Genomic DNA, 15,540 nt, shown 5'->3' on the forward strand with positions numbered 1-15,540 from the left:
ATTTTATTTGACTACCCTCTAATTTTTTCTATATTTTATAGATTTTAATTGATCAGCTTGGCTTGAATTGAGAAGCAACAGTGCTGACCAACAAAAGGTGTCTTCACCAATTTAAGTCCAATTTTTCACCAGGAAGCACATTCCAACCCATGGTTATGGTTATGATGGTTGACAATTCCATTACCAAAAAGAAGAATATAAAGGGTTCAAGGAAATGGGTTGAGTAATTTGGTAAATGTGTTCCAATCTGACAACTACAACTCATCCAATACCTATCGTCTATTGCCTCCCACTTGCAAATTTGGAATGCAATCAAAGCATAGAACATCATCTCATCCCTATTCATTGTTTTGGCCTAATTTCCTGCCATTTACTGTTGCATGGTGTTGACAAACACTGCTAAAAGTTTCATTTCTCAAAAGGAAAAAAAGTGAAAGAAGAAGAAAGAAAAACTGCCAGCTTTTTCTTTTTAACTATCTCTATCTCTTCTCCCATCTTCCCTTTTCACCCTTTTTTCTCCCTTTTCCATGATGCTGAGTGCTGAAGCTGATGCAGAAAAGAAACTGCCCTTGCACGTTGGTGAAGGATCTACTCAAAGAATTGCAAAATTTTCATTCCAAACTGTTTGTATCAGAAACGAGAGTGACATTAATATAAGAAATTTACTGGATATGTAACATAAAATTATGAAAGATACATCAAGCGAGACACCAAAGGAGGACAGAAGATTTTTGTTCAGGGTCAGAGTTGAAATCCCAGTTTTCAGGAATATGACATCTAACCACCCATCTAGCTACTTTATGGGGTAGCTGGGCACGATCTCTATTAACATGCTTACACTTTAACATTACCATCAGCTAACTTAAGAGAAACCAACCAGCTCCACTTCAATTGGAAGAAGGGAGACAGGCCATATTGCACCAGGTTTAATAACAGAAAGCAAGGGAACTGAGTCTGTCGAAAGAAAGAAAGAAAATAACTCCTGGAAGAACTGAATAACATGTCCTTCAATATCATGACCTCCCTCGAATTATCATCATCATCATCAGCTTTTAACCAATCAGTTCTGTTAAGGATTTAAGGAAGGGGATCGAAACACTGGGTTCTTCTATGCTGTTAAAGAATGAAGCAAATAATTTCTCGAATGCCCCCATTATGGTCACTGTTGCAAGATGTTATTCAACCATTTAAACCAGAACCCTTCCATTGTGATTGCATTTTAGTTTTCATTTTGTCTTAATGTTGGGGATCACCTTAAAGTCCGCAGAGCAAATCTGCAAAATTGCAGTTCCCCGCGAGTGAATCCGGCCTTAAATCGTGCTTGCCAGGTTTCATTGCATAACATTTATGCCTTCAATTATTTAAGGCAAGTTCTTGTCTTAATGTTATGTCATCTCCTTTTGGCTACATCTTGATGTTACACTTATGCATCTGATGACCGCAGCTTTAATCCTTACAGGCTTTAGCCGACAATGGCGCTGTTGCAAGTTTTCTTTATTAACCATTAATGTTAGATCACACCAAATGGTTGACTTTGAGAGCATGAGATGGGCCAAAAGCATCAGATATTGTGTGTTTGTTGGTTAAAATTCACTATCATCTTTTGTCAAGTACCTGATTTGTCCGAATTTGGTGACTGTGTATGATTTATAAAGATTTGGATTGGGAGATGATCAGTCTCCATCCATTGTCCAAAAGGAATTTCAGTGCTAAATCATCTATCATATGAGACCTCAAGAGGTGATATTCATGGCAACTTGCAGTACCTTGTGTGCACTGTGGCCTAATTTGCATTCTACCCTACATTAACATCCTCTGCTCACACTTTTCACTGCTTGGAAAAGGAAAACCATGGGGGGTAAAGTCAGGCTTACAAACAATAATTTGCTCTGGGCCCTGGAATCATGAACTTTGATTTCCTGACCTCCCTTAAAGATTTATTGTAGATCCGACAACACATGTATAAGACTATAACCAAAACCATTCTGGATCATGAGTACTGTGACAGTGTTTAAACAAGCTAAATGATGGCATTTCTCCAGGAGTCAACTCTGGGTGCAATGCTTTAATTTGAGGCCTGGACCATTCCTAAGCATTAGTCAATGCCAGGTTGAGAGAAGAGAGTGATGAAGATGATAAGAAGAGGTGGCCGTCCACCTGATGATCTCTATATGTTTTGGACAGTGACCATAGTCCCTTTCAGCCTCTCTTCTCCACCCCATTTCTCACCCTTTGGCCTGCAGGGTCTGGTTAAAGCTGCCAATTCTGCTGGATATAACTAGTTAGGGAAATTCAATGCTAGACCCTGGGGCTCTTGAGTCTAATTCATTAAGTTTCAAGAATAAGCTGGTAAATCTACTTTGGTTGACTTGGGGAATTCATTGATTATAGAACCAACCATGAAAATTAAGAATATATATATATATATATATATATATATATATGCCTAGGCTTGCAACCTTGTATGATGTATTTGCATACATCATCATTATGCATACCTTCAAGTCATTGTTCTGGTTGCAAGCAATGGGGGATGCTTCGTTGATCATCAACATGAACAAATTTTTCTCAAAACTTTGAAAAGAATAATTTTGGTGACTACCCTTATGTTGTTGGCATAGAAATTTCATTTTCGATTAAAATTAATATTCACAAAATATATTATATTTACTTCTGAGTATTTAATTAAATAATTGATACATAAATTTTTTATTTAAAAAGTTTCGGTATTGATATTTTATATTAAATTTTTTAAATTAAAAATATTTAACATTATAAAAAAAATATAAAATAGAGATGGAGGAATATTATTTTATTTATTTAATTTCTGATATTTAATTAGTGGTGGGAAAAGGACGAACGGAAATGGCCTTTTAGGGCGTACGGATGTGACTAAAGCCAAAACGCGAAGCCGCCCATAAGCATAAAACTTTTGACCTGGATTTTACCTATTCCAACCAATCAAAAACAGCCACGTAATCGCAGATCAGGATCCGGCAATCGGATCGAGGCAGTTTTAATATCCTATAAACCAGGCCTTCCATGTCTTAAGCAACCTCTCTTCTTCACGAAAGCCTTCTTCTTGGCGTTGCCTCTGCAATCCTCCAAAGGTCTCTCGTTTTTCTTTCTTACTTCCTTTGCTTCTTTCTAGTTTATAGGTTTGCTGTTCTTCTTGTTCTTGTCTTATTGTTGATCGGATGAATTGTTTTTTTTCCTTTTTTTTTGTTGTTCAAAAATCAAGATTTGAACTTGCAATTGCTTTCTTGATTTGTTATTATCAATAATTTTTCTTTTTGAAACGAAAGGGCTGGGCTTGAAGTTGCACAGATCTAGTTATGATTTCGTTGGTTTTTCTATTTTTCATGCTTAATTATATGTGAAATTGATTTTTCTTACTCTTTTTTTTGTTGTTATTACTTGTTACTTGCAATTCTGTTACTGAATTTTGCAATCTGGGTCAGGCAGGGTTTCTTCTTCTGCATAAGCTTGTTGAATTGAATTTTGAGCTATAGTTCAAATGGGAAAAATGTACCATAGCTTGCTAGATAAAAAGGGGTATGAACATAAGTGTTTTATTTAAATGGTAGAAATGAGCTTATTTATGAAGATGTTTTTTAAGTTATACTCAATTATCCAAGTGAATGTAGGTGTGCGATTTGTAGTGTAACATGAAGTTGATTGATGGCAATATAGTATAGAATTCAGTTATTTCAGCTCATCTGGTTTTAAAACCTTAAAACTAGAAACTGAAGGGTAAGAGATGGTGTTTTGTGGAAAAGAGGTGTAGTGATGCATGAGTTGTAATGCTTGAATGTTACAACATAGTATATATTTTTAGCGACTTAATGTCGAATGTTCACTTTTCTTTGCAAGTTGTTATAAGGCATGCAATTAAGAAACCTTTTTTTAAGAAAAAATTGTGTTTTATGTTTGTTTCCATATTGATAAGTTAAGGTGATTTGTAGGACTTTTGTTTAATTCTAGAACTAACTTTGTGTTGCTTTGAGATACAGCTTTGGAAATCTGATCTTCATGAATTCAAGAAGCACTGTTGCATCCACTGTTTCCTGCAAATTGGGAAACAAGAACGATTTTCTCTTCTGGATTTTGGCTTGCTTGCTTCCAAGTTTTTTAGGAACCCCTGTTGCATACGTTAACTTCCAGTTGTTTAAGGCCATTGTGCGGAGCCCTTCTTCATCCATTCGCATCTTGGAATCATTTGGAGAGATCCAGCTATAGCCACAAAGCCGTTTCAAAATAAACTGCCTCGTTTCAATTAAGCAGCATGGTTTCCTCTCACTTATCTAGTTTAAATGGGTCTCGTATGCAGAAACCCTTCCAAAATAATTTTCTTTTCCCCAATGGACAACCTGATACTTTGGCCTCTGATCATGTTGAGTTTGATTTCTCTGATGTGTTCGGGCCTGCTCCAGTTCAAGCCTCAACAGAAATCAGCACTGAGAATCCTAAAACTCTGATTGTTGCAACTGAATCAAATGAATTGCTTTATGATGAACCAGCTGTCATCTGTAGCCGCTCACATTCCTTGGTTGGCCCCTCAAGTTATGTTAGCCACTCATTGAAGCTTAGCAAGCTTACATTACGTGAAACAGGGGATTCCTTGGAACTTGTAGAAGGAGTTAGGGAAGAGGCTCAAAAAGAACTTAGGAAACCTTCAATTGATGATGTTATTCTGGAGAACCCTGATGGCCATGTAGAGAGTCATTCTTTGGAACACCAGTCCGTGGGACTTGAAGATTTTGAAGTTCTAAAGGTTGTTGGCCAAGGTGCTTTTGGAAAGGTCTATCAAGTGAGGAGGAGTGATACCTCAGACATATATGCAATGAAGGTCATGCGCAAGGATAAGGTTATGGAGAAAAATCATGCTGAATACATGAAATCTGAGAGGGATATATTAACAAAAGTGGATCACCCTTTCATTGTGCAGCTCAGATACTCATTCCAAGTAATGACATATTAGTAGAATAATGTTTGATATTTCTGGTTGCTTTTTTCTCTTATGGTGTTCGCATGTTTCGATGGTGCCATGCTAGTAGAAATAGGATAATGTACTGAAGCTGAATACTGTGGCAATCATTTTATGTGGCTGTGACTGTCATATGTAGCATAGATACAAATTTATTTATTTCTTGTTTCTTGCAGACCAAATATAGGCTGTACCTTGTGCTTGACTTTGTTAATGGGGGGCATCTTTTCTTCCAGCTTTATCGCCAGGGCTTGTTCAGGTATGATGTTGTAAGCTGTAACTGCTTTTTGTATTTGTGGTGTGAAGTTTGAAGTTTCTGGAGCATGGTCCAACATTTTGTATTTCCTTCTTCAGGGAAGATTTGGCTCGCATATATACAGCAGAGATAGTATCAGCTGTTTCTCATCTCCATGCTAATGGCATAATGCACAGGGATCTCAAACCTGAAAATATTCTTCTAGATGCAGATGGACATGTAAGAGTGTGCAAAAGGCTCTGTTTGTGCATGTGCATATGCTGTTTCTCATCTACTAGGGATTGTATTTACTGTTTGTATGTCCATGCTGATAGCAGAATCCAAGGTTCTCAAACCTGAAAATATTGTTTGAAAACGTGTGTTTGACCTGGTAATTGGTTTTTGTTGTGGTCACTATCTATGTGATGGCCATGCTTGGTAAACCGTGTGCATGACTGACTCTTGTTTTACATATATTGTATTGACTGATTTCTATACTATCTTCATGTTGGTTGGTGCTACCCTTATGCTTACCAGGTTATGCTGACTGATTTTGGCCTAGCAAAGGAATTTGATGAAAATACAAGATCAAATTCCATGTGTGGAACTTTAGAGTACATGTCTCCTGAAATTGTTCTTGGCAAAGGCCATGACAAGGCTGCTGATTGGTGGAGTGTGGGAATTCTACTGTATGAAATGCTTACTGGGAAGGTCGGTACATGATTCTCCACTATGATAATTTTTATTTCTGTTAACATATCTGTGGTTCCTGGTTAGCATTAGTGTAATTTGATCCCATTTAGTGGAAAGGGCTTTGTTGTTTTCTGCCCGTGTCCGGCAAATCTAAACTTTTTGAGGAGCCAAAAATGTCCATTCTTAATATACATCTTGTCGTAATTTCTTTGGGGAGAAAAGATACTTTTCTTTTGTTTTGGGTGCTTGATGAAAACAACTTGACCATATTCTAAATTAATTAATACTGTTGGGAAGCACACTTTTTATTATAGGAAGTTTGCTTGCCTGCTTCTGTCCTTCAATGGTAGTTTTTGCAGGGAAGTCTCTTCTAGGAATAGATATGTAAAAATAATAACTACCTATAATTATGTGTACATCAGAGAATCAGAATTACTTGTCATTCTTCCCATTCTGTTGGGCTTTAATGTAGTCTTGTGATTTCAGATCTTGATTTGTTCTTTTGATCTGGGGAAGTTTTATGTGTAATGTCTCATGCTTTGTTGTGTACTTTTTGCAGCCACCCTTCATTGGTGGAAACAGACAGAAGATCCAGGAGAAAATAATAAAGGATAAGATTAAGCTGCCAGCATTTCTGTCGAGTGAAGCACACTCAATCCTCAAGGGGGTAAATTCACTTTCTCATATACTTTATGCCTTTAATATATGATTCAATGCTCTCTAATAGTCCAAAACTTGCATAGCTGTGAACTTAATTGTTCTACTTCATGTTATGCAAAAAGTGTAAAATTTGTTCCAACTGTGAAACTTAGTTGTGCTGCTTCAGGTTATGCAATTTTTGCTGTTACTCCTGACCGTCCAGTTGTTTGAATATTCTTGCCTCTATATAACGTTCCTGCTCTAGGTTGATGCTGCAAATAATTAATGAGGAAATTTGGATTTAAAAGAGTTTATTTGTCTCTTCAGCTGCTGCAGAAAGAAGCAAGCAAGCGACTTGGCAGTGGACAAGGTGGTAGTGAGGAGATCAAACGTCATAAGTGGTTCAAGTCCATTAACTGGAAGAAACTAGAGGCTCGAGAGATTAGGCCAAGTTTTCTCCCTGAAGTTGCGGGGAACCACTGTGTTGCTAATTTTGAGGAGTGCTGGACTAACATGCCACTTCTTGATTCTCCAGTTGCTAGTCCAACATTCGGTGAGAATCCCTTTAAGGGATTCACATATGTGAGGCCTGCAGCCTCATTTCTTCAGCGAAATGCTTGATGTTGTCTGAGATTTCCTATTCCAATATTGCCAAGTGGCTGAAGATGGCTGTGCTAGCAGGCATCTGTCGTTAAGTTTGTTGTTTGTCTAAATTGTCAGTTATGAACTATATGTATGTGTGTTTTTCCTTTACCTTTCTGTTTTGTTTCGTTGAACCAAACTCTGCTGTCTGCTCTTGAACATGTATTTTAAGAAGGCATGATGGATATTATGAAGATCTGAGCAGTGTTTTTGTGTTGCAGTAGTTGTTTTCTAACTCTGCCCTTATTCTGATGCTTTGATGGTCACAAGGCATAAAAAAATCTTCATTTGTCAAATTGCTGGGGATGTTGAACCGGCAGGACTTATATAAATAGACCTGTCCTGGTATCCTCGGATTTCCATAGTTATAACTGTCATAACATTGATTGAATGTGATGTGATGGCTTTTGCACGTGCATTTGAGTCTTTTGGGGGATGGGTTTGGTTTTCAGTGCACGCATGCACAGACAGGCTCAAATGTATGTCTATATACAAAGCAAGAAAACATATGCATTCTGAAAGTTTTATTTCAAATGTACACAGGGATTGTCAATCATTAATCCTGGATTGGGTTGATCAATTTATCAAATTGTTTCATACAAAGCAATGCAGACCTGGAAACCCCTAAGCAGGAAGAAGAAAAAGAAAGAAAAGAGGATACAAAGGCTCCAGAAAGTGGATCATAAGGAAGATAAACCGCTACTAGCATAGTATTTTAATTTACTTTTTTGGACATTTCTTTCAAGAAAGATTAGGAAGTAGTAAATTGTGTCCATTATTAGAGGTTCTGATGCATGATCCGGCTTCCAATAAGCCTGAAAAGGAAATAAAAATATCTGGTAGCTAAACCATTTCAGTTTCCGGAACATTAATGCCACCTAAATCATTGTCCTCTCCAGATAACTCTTCAAGCGACCGGCCTTTGGTTTCTGGCACCAAGAAAGTGAACAAAAACCCAACCATGTTCACGACAGAAAGTGCAATGATTACATCCTTAATTTTTTTGTCCTCTTGAGTGTATTTCTGGAACACAAATGCAGCTATGATGGCACCTGCTTTTCCTGCAGCTGCAGAGATCCCATGGCAAGTTGAACGTAACCTTGCGGGAAATATCTCGGCCGGTACGATGAAGGTTGTGCTATTGGGTCCAAAGTTGGCAAAGAAAAAGGTGAGGCCATATAGAATGGTGAACAATGTGGTGTGTCCATGGCAAAAGTCCTTGGTCGCACTTCCGGTGCACTTCTCTCCCCTAAGATCATGATAGCGAAATCCAAGGATCGCCATACAAACAGACATCATAAGAAAGCCACCGAGTTGGATTATGAAGCGTCCAATCTTGTCAATGAGGAACACAGTGAACCAGTATCCTGGAACAGTTGCAGCAAGTGCTATCAGGAACATGGCTTTAGATAGCTGGAACGTCTCTTCAATAGCATTCATTGACGACGCTTTATCCAACAGTCCACTTGCGGGGTAGACGTCATTCTGAGTGAGCTGGAGACTATAGAAGGCAATATCCAGCAGGAACCAGGTAGTGCAAGTCCCTAGAAGGTGAGTTCCATGCCTCTTCATAAACTCAGAAGTGAACAATCCATATGATGAATTGGGGTCAACCTTGGCACTTGATTCTGCAACAGTTAGGTCTGTTTCAAGGACTTTGGCCATATCAGCAGCGGCTTTTTTCTGGTCTCCCTGAACCAATGCTGTGAACCTAGCCGTTTCTGGCATTTTGAGACGCCAGTAGTAGGTCAAAGCAGCAGGGACGGCTCCAAACATGAGCACAATCCGCCAAACAAAATCTCCTTCTGGTTGAGTTGATAGCACATGATTGGCGCTAAATGGTTTGGCTGGATAAGCAAGTAAGAATGCCTTGGAGACAATCATTGCTACAATTCCTGCGACAAGTATACCTGTCCCTTGCATTGCAAAGACTGCAGCAATAAATGCTCCCCGGGTTTTTTGGTTGGCATATTCGGACATGATCACAGCCGAGAGTGGATAGTCTCCACCAATGCCGAACCCCAGCCAGAAGCGGAAGAAGCAGAGGGTACCAATCACACTGTTAGCTGTGGAACCGAAGGAAATGCCAGAAGCTATGGCACACCCCACCATAGTGACAAGGGTGATCCCATAAACTTTCTTCCTGCCAAGTTTGTCCCCAAGCCAACCAAAGAAGAGCTGCCCTGCCAACGTTCCAAATAAAGCCACCCCTGTCACAGCACTTTTTATGTCCTTTGGGAAAGTACCTGGCTTGCCAGTTACTGGGTCATAGTAGTACAATCGGGCTATGAGCTTGGATACAGCAGTTATGCAGAAAATATCATAAGCATCAGTGAAAAATCCCATGCCGGCGATGACGATGGCCTTGAAATGGTACCTTTGAGTCCTTGCATTGTCAAGAGCTGATAAAATGGCTTGGCTTCCCTCTCCCATGCCGAAAATAACTTTTGCAAGAATCCGAATATGAGAAACAGTGATGGGCTCACCGTGGAGGGGATTCAATGCCTGATTTATGGAGTGGGGAAAGCTCAGAAAAAGGGTGTCTTTTGTCTTTGTTTTTGACCTATAAACAAGAAATTCTCTTAGGAGCTAAAGTCTAGTTTGAACAGCCAACCAATAAGGAGTATGTGTGTATATATATATATATATATATATATATACTAGTTTATTATCATGCTATGCATTCGAGATAATAAATTATTATTTTTAATTAAGTTGAGAATATTTTGTGAAATAGATATANGCTTATATATATTTCTGCACACTGCATCTGCATTGGCTCTTCCTTGAGCTAAGAATGAGCTGTGGTCATTTCCATTGTCTTATGTGCACTAGAAAACATGAGGAAACCTCCCAACTTTTATTGTTTCACCACTTTTGCGGATCATTCGCTTGAATGATTCCATTCCTTGTCCGGGTGGGATTTCTCCAAAGCCTGGTTTGGACTTTCTTATGCAGATTCTCACCACCAATTGAATCCCATTGGATTCTTCGAATTCCCAATGTCATATATTCCGATTTATGACTTTCTTTTTAAGAAACTGAACGGAAACAACGTTCCTCTGAGGTCCTTAAGAGCCAGCTGCTCAGATTGTAGCGTCATTTACTCAAAATGGAGATATCAGCAAGCAACGCAACAAGACTATTGTGTCTTTACGGCTTTCTGGTGACTTCTCTTCTGTTTTCTCAAATCAATGCAGGTCGTCTCTCTCTCTCTCTCTCTCTCTCTCGCTTTGTTTGTGATTGAGTGCTTGCAATCCCCACCAATTCAGCTATTGCCATAGCTGGTTGAGGTATATGCAGCTAAGATGACCACGTTCATTTGGAAAGTTGTTGTCAGTTTTAGGATCCTTCAAATGAAAATCAGTAGTGTATACATATAAAATATAACTTTATGTGCATGTGTAAGGTCAGATTACACAGTTTAAAATTTAATCATTCTCACTATGAATAATCTCAAATTTATTTCAACTCAAAAGTTAATTACATGTGTTCATGATGACTCCAAAACATTGGATTGTTAATATATTTAGGGAAACTGATAACTTTTAGAGATCTCTAATTCCAGTATAGTCTTCTAGCATTCATTTTAACTATCAGAATCAGCAAAATATTAATAAGTTGATTTAAATACTACAATTCCCTTTTTCATTTTCCTCTCAATTCAAAATTTGGTGGTTCCCTTATACAACTGATGAGTCTACATGAGGAAAATCTAGCAACTCTTAATTAACTAACTACTGTTTTGTTAGTTTCCTTAAGTTAAAAGGGTGGGGTGGGATGGCAGAATAAGTGTCTTGCAGAGAACCCTGCTCTTTCATAATTATTAGCATTCTTGATTTTGCAGATGGAAAAATCAAGCAAGTCACAGATCCCACTGGGAATGTGAATCTGAGTCCATTTCAACAATGGAAAAGTGCTTATGAATGCCTGCAAAATGTAGTTCTCACCCTCTATTTTTTTGTTTTGTTTTAGTTCTAATCTTTTCAGTTTCCTCCTTTCCAAATGTAATTCTTGCATCAAATGCTTGCATTGTATTTAACAGAAATCAACAAGTTGTTCAGACAAGTATATATTAACTGAGGCAGGATGGATGAATATAACCACGGCAGACACAGATGAATTTTGTAAGCCTGGAGGGTGTGGAGAACATACCATGGCAGTGTTGACTTGCATTCATCTGGTTAAACGAGACTATAAGTTTGCCAACAAGGCAACTGTGCAGGACCTCATTGTCACAATCACACAAGGATGCGACTATGGTAATTGTTCATTTTGTTTCTCAGTAACAGCATGAATTTGAGTTTCTAATTGGACAACATAACTTAGATGCTGCTATCTTTTTGTAGGATTCAATGGAACCACAATCATTAGTGACGCCAGAAGGTCAAGCAAGAGTGGAATTGAGTTCATAATTTCAATTTTAGTAGCTCTGTTTCTGTTGATGCACTTCCATGATTAAACTATTATGATCCTTCTCTGGCATAATCATATATAAAAGAGCTCTATGTTAGCATATCATTTGTGCTTGATGCTGAACCCTGTACTTCAAATAAAGGAGCAATTAAGAAGGGTACATGTGTAGAGAAAGGAAGTGTGTGTTTTGTGCTTATGATGTAATCCATTTTGAAAGAGAAATGAAACAAAGCATGATATCAGTCTTGTGGCAAATCTGGCAAGCAAAATACACTAAATAAATTATAACAATATTGCACTATTATGTTATATATGTAGCTAGTATTGTTAGGACAGTAGCAAATAAGCACAAGAATAAGATAAGTCCCAGCTTAGAGCAGGATATCCAAGTAACGAACGACAGGTGATGCATTGATTCAATAATGAGTCTCAGCTTCAAATTGGGGTAAATGAAGAATAGAAGTGGCAATTTCAGTCCACCAAGACTTATTAGGTTTGACATATCAAGCGAGGTCTAGATTAGAAGACACACATAAACAAATTTGTCTCCAGGGAGTCCATCAGAGGACAGACAGACAGACCGAGGAATATTTAGACCAAAGATTGACTTCAAATACAAGCACCTAGGCTGTTTTGGAGTATAGATGATGCTGGCAAATGATGTCCACAGATCCTTGAAATGAAAATGTTTTAAGGCTTCAGATCCCGCCAGTTGATAAAGATCCAGTTAAGCCAAGATGATTTTCATGGCTCCACAATAAGCTTCAAAGGATCAAATCTGCTGACAAGAAAAGAAATACCTTGGAATTACCAGTAAATCCGTATAATAATTCAAAGCACGCATTAAATAGGCCTGGAAGTAATAAAGGAAGGAATTACCCTTAAAATAATTTTAGAAGTTTCACTGCAAGGCTCTGCCATCTGCAGGTCCATAATTTGATGCATTCTTAGAACAATCTATGCAAGGCTTGTTCTTAAATTGTTCCACATGTTGGGAGTCCACCAATGGGGAAGGACCTTTCGAGACCTGGTGGGTAAGGATGCATCACAAAGAGTTCAATCAGCAGCTTTACTAACCAATACACATGGACCAATGTCCAACACACACAGAGGTGGCCGGGCAGGAGAGCATAGTACCTTTTTCCCTTAAAAGGATCATGGAAAAATTCACATGATTCCCTTGCACCAGAGTTCCAATTTCTGTCACGGACAATGAGAATGCCTGGAGAGATGCAAATCAAGAAACTCTTCAAGATGTTATTTTAACTAATTGACTTAATCCTGTCTGTTATATTTGTCTGTGCCTATATGCATCATCAAAGACAAACTTTTTCCAAGTACTTGGTGATTTGATACGAGAATTTGTAGTGTTTATGTTAAAAGGTTCATAGAAATAAAGCCCAGCCTCTAAGTCAGTTTAGTTACAGTCAAACAGAAGTAAAAGGAGCTAAGACTCTAAAGGAGCTGCGGGATCCATGCTGAAAAAGTATTTTTAAAGAGAGCCTTGGGTTGCGAGAAGTCTGTGAAGGAATTTTTAACTTTTCTTTTTTATATTTCTCTTTTAGGTTTTTGATTGGGCAGGTTATATCTATTTAAAAATTTGTCTAAAAAAAATAGTAATTTTTATCCAAATTTAATAAGTACATTTATTATTTTTCGTTAAATTTAACAATCGATTAAGTAAAAAATTTTAATTCAAACATGTATTTAATTGTACAAAAAATCATAAAAGCTTGCACACTTTTGAAAGATAAATGATTAAAATTTCTAAATCAAGAATATTTTGACTAATTCACTTAATCTTATATGATATATTGTCTGTGACTATATATATATATATATATATGCATCAAAGTAGAAACTTTTTTTGAAGATTTTTTTTTTTTTGTAAATTTTATTACAATGTGCCAAAGTAAAAACAAACTTTGGACGTGAGGTTACAAGGATATTAAAATAATTAAGTCACAAGATCAATAAATGGAGGATATCCACACGCATTAGCATTTTAATGAAGACCAATTTCATTAAAATCTCATAGCATTAACTCTACCACCACAAACTAGCCGCAAAATAAATCCAAATCATATTTAAGTGCAAAAATTCATCTAAGCCGCCAATCACCAACAACTGAGAAAAGAGAATACAAAAACCTGTCCAGCCAAGCCAAGACACCAATTACTTGATAGCAGAAAGAATGGATGTCAACCAAGGATACAGAATTTGAGATTCTATCTTTTGATGGATTGTTTGTATCTGTAACTTCAGGGTAGGGTCCTTGCCATTTCGTGTTCCATTTTGTTACAGAATGAGTTTGTTGGTTATGACTTATAAGACATCCTGCAACCAGCTGCTAAATTTGGCATGAAAAAACAAAAATGTGTGTGTATATCCCTTTTCTGTAATTAAGTTTTTGGGCTACTTATCCTCGACTGCAATGATGGGAAAGACACTTTCAGAGCATTGATTAAGGCTAGTAAGAAATTCATGGCAATTTGGAGTAAGTTATTTCCCAGCAAATGAAGAAAAAGAAGCTTATTCTTCCAAAGCTTGTTAGTCCAACAACCTTACGAAGGACTAGAGGATTGAATATTTGAGTACAAAGAGCACAAGGTTCTGTTGCAAATCATGGCATTTGGATGTTTGATTCTGCCTCTGAGGATGTCCGGTTCTTGGATTCAGGTTGTCGAATGTCCTCTATCATTCTAACAATTTCATCCATTTTCGGACGCATTTCTGGTGTTTTTGCCACACATGCTGCTGCAATCTGAAGCATCTGTACCATCTCCTCTTGGAAATGTTGGAATCTCAACAGCTCCTCGTCAACCACTTCAGCAGTCCATTCCTCCCGCACAACAGAACGGGCCCATCTCGGAAGATCAACCACATCATCATGCCCTCAAGGCTGGAGGGGAGCTTCGGCAGTCAACACTTCCAGGAGGAGCACACCAAAGCTGTAAACATCAGACTTTTGAGTTCCTTTGCGTGTTTCAATCACATCCGGAGCACGGTATCCAATGATCCGTGCCATGGTTATCTCTCCCTCTCTGAGTAAAAGCAATAAATAAATAAATGAGTAGGGTGTATCTCTTTCTCTGAGTAAAAGAAAGAGTTTTAGGGTTTGCTTGGCAGCCGCTAGATGTATTAAGATGATAAGAGCTCCTCAAACAGTAGCCGTGAGCTAGCTAGGGATTATCATCTGAGCCTTGGCTTCCGCCCTGTCACCGGTTAGACAAATTTTCTTTTTAAAAAATAAAAAGTTGAAAAGTGTGTCATGTATTTTTTTTTTTTATCAATTTGCTCTCTATATTCAAAATTTAATCAATTCAATCCTTTAAATTTTAAAATTTGAACAATTTCATCCCTCCCCTCCCCTAAGTAGGTGAAAATTTATTAAAAATATCAAACTTCCAAATACAGCTCAAACCCGAGCTGAGCTGGATGCATTTGAATCTTTATATGCATCAAATTATGAGATAAATTAATGATCATGTCCAATGCAAGATTACTAGCAATCTCCCCAAATGCTCATTTAAATCATTCCATTTAAGATTCTCCTCACCTGAGTTTCACAATTCTCAATGTGTCTAATGACATTGTTCGATTCATTTCCCTGAATGCACCGAAGCCCAAAGATGAACAACCAGGGCAGGGCCTGGCCTGAAAAGAAAACAATCTACAAACAGACACAAGTTCATCTAAGCACCACCAAAACCACACCCTTGAATTCTACTGCAAACGGCATGCCAAACAACATTAGCCATATTTGGATTCAGTAACAATGTAACCAACCAGAGTCTTGCTTGAAAGTAACATTGGCAGGCAGCTTGACCTGGGTTGCTGTTATGTGCAGGATGCATAGGTTTCAATTTTTGTCTTGTATCTGGGGTCTTGAAGGAGTATTGGAGGTGTATACTTGTCATCAATGTAA

The 15,540-nt window shown here is 37.8% G+C and overlaps 3 protein-coding genes and 1 long non-coding RNA gene across 4 annotated transcripts; 2 read left to right on the forward strand and 2 right to left on the reverse strand.

The window, feature by feature from the left end:
- LOC18587513 (serine/threonine-protein kinase AtPK2/AtPK19) lies at positions 3,009 to 7,544 on the forward strand. Its single transcript, XM_007011323.2, has 7 exons — positions 3,009 to 3,110; positions 4,014 to 4,966; positions 5,164 to 5,246; positions 5,342 to 5,462; positions 5,760 to 5,933; positions 6,475 to 6,582; positions 6,882 to 7,544. The coding sequence occupies exons 2-7, from the start codon at positions 4,286 to 4,288 to the stop codon at positions 7,173 to 7,175; spliced, it is 1,461 nt and encodes a 486-aa protein (XP_007011385.2). The 5' UTR covers positions 3,009 to 3,110; positions 4,014 to 4,285; the 3' UTR covers positions 7,176 to 7,544.
- LOC18587514 (probable inorganic phosphate transporter 1-2) lies at positions 7,828 to 9,822 on the reverse strand. The gene has a single exon (XM_007011325.2). It carries the CDS (start codon positions 9,627 to 9,629, stop codon positions 8,040 to 8,042), a length of 1,590 nt encoding a protein of 529 aa, XP_007011387.2. The 5' UTR covers positions 9,630 to 9,822; the 3' UTR covers positions 7,828 to 8,039.
- Positions 9,960 to 11,867, forward strand: LOC18587515. The gene is made up of 4 exons (XM_007011326.2): positions 9,960 to 10,396; positions 11,044 to 11,135; positions 11,242 to 11,458; positions 11,546 to 11,867. Exons 1-4 carry the CDS (start codon positions 10,309 to 10,311, stop codon positions 11,656 to 11,658), a joined length of 510 nt encoding a protein of 169 aa, XP_007011388.2. The 5' UTR covers positions 9,960 to 10,308; the 3' UTR covers positions 11,659 to 11,867.
- On the reverse strand, positions 11,999 to 13,156 carry LOC18587516. Its single transcript, XR_001929817.1, has 2 exons — positions 12,492 to 13,156; positions 11,999 to 12,390 (listed from the first exon to the last, which is right to left on the reverse strand). It is a non-coding gene; the product is annotated as an uncharacterized LOC18587516 (long non-coding RNA).

The sequence above is a fragment of the Theobroma cacao genome, chromosome 10 (assembly GCF_000208745.1).
Source record: "Theobroma cacao cultivar B97-61/B2 chromosome 10, Criollo_cocoa_genome_V2, whole genome shotgun sequence".
NCBI lineage: Eukaryota > Viridiplantae > Streptophyta > Magnoliopsida > Malvales > Malvaceae > Theobroma > Theobroma cacao.

Bases quoted from the DNA above. Each gene is read 5' to 3' on its own strand.
- LOC18587515 (XM_007011326.2), top strand. From the start codon at position 10,309: ATGGAGATATCAGCAAGCAACGCAACAAGACTATTGTGTCTTTACGGC. The intron at 11,136-11,241 runs GTAGTTCTCACC...TGTATTTAACAG, and splicing joins CTTATGAATGCCTGCAAAAT to AAATCAACAAGTTGTTCAGA. The intron at 11,459-11,545 runs GTAATTGTTCAT...ATCTTTTTGTAG, and splicing joins CACACAAGGATGCGACTATG to GATTCAATGGAACCACAATC.
- LOC18587513 (XM_007011323.2), top strand. From the start codon at position 4,286: ATGGTTTCCTCTCACTTATCTAGTTTAAATGGGTCTCGTATGCAGAAA. The intron at 5,247-5,341 runs GTATGATGTTGT...TTCCTTCTTCAG, and splicing joins TATCGCCAGGGCTTGTTCAG to GGAAGATTTGGCTCGCATAT. The intron at 5,934-6,474 runs GTCGGTACATGA...TACTTTTTGCAG, and splicing joins ATGAAATGCTTACTGGGAAG to CCACCCTTCATTGGTGGAAA.
- LOC18587514 (XM_007011325.2), bottom strand. From the start codon at position 9,629: ATGGGAGAGGGAAGCCAAGCCATTTTATCAGCTCTTGACAATGCAAGG.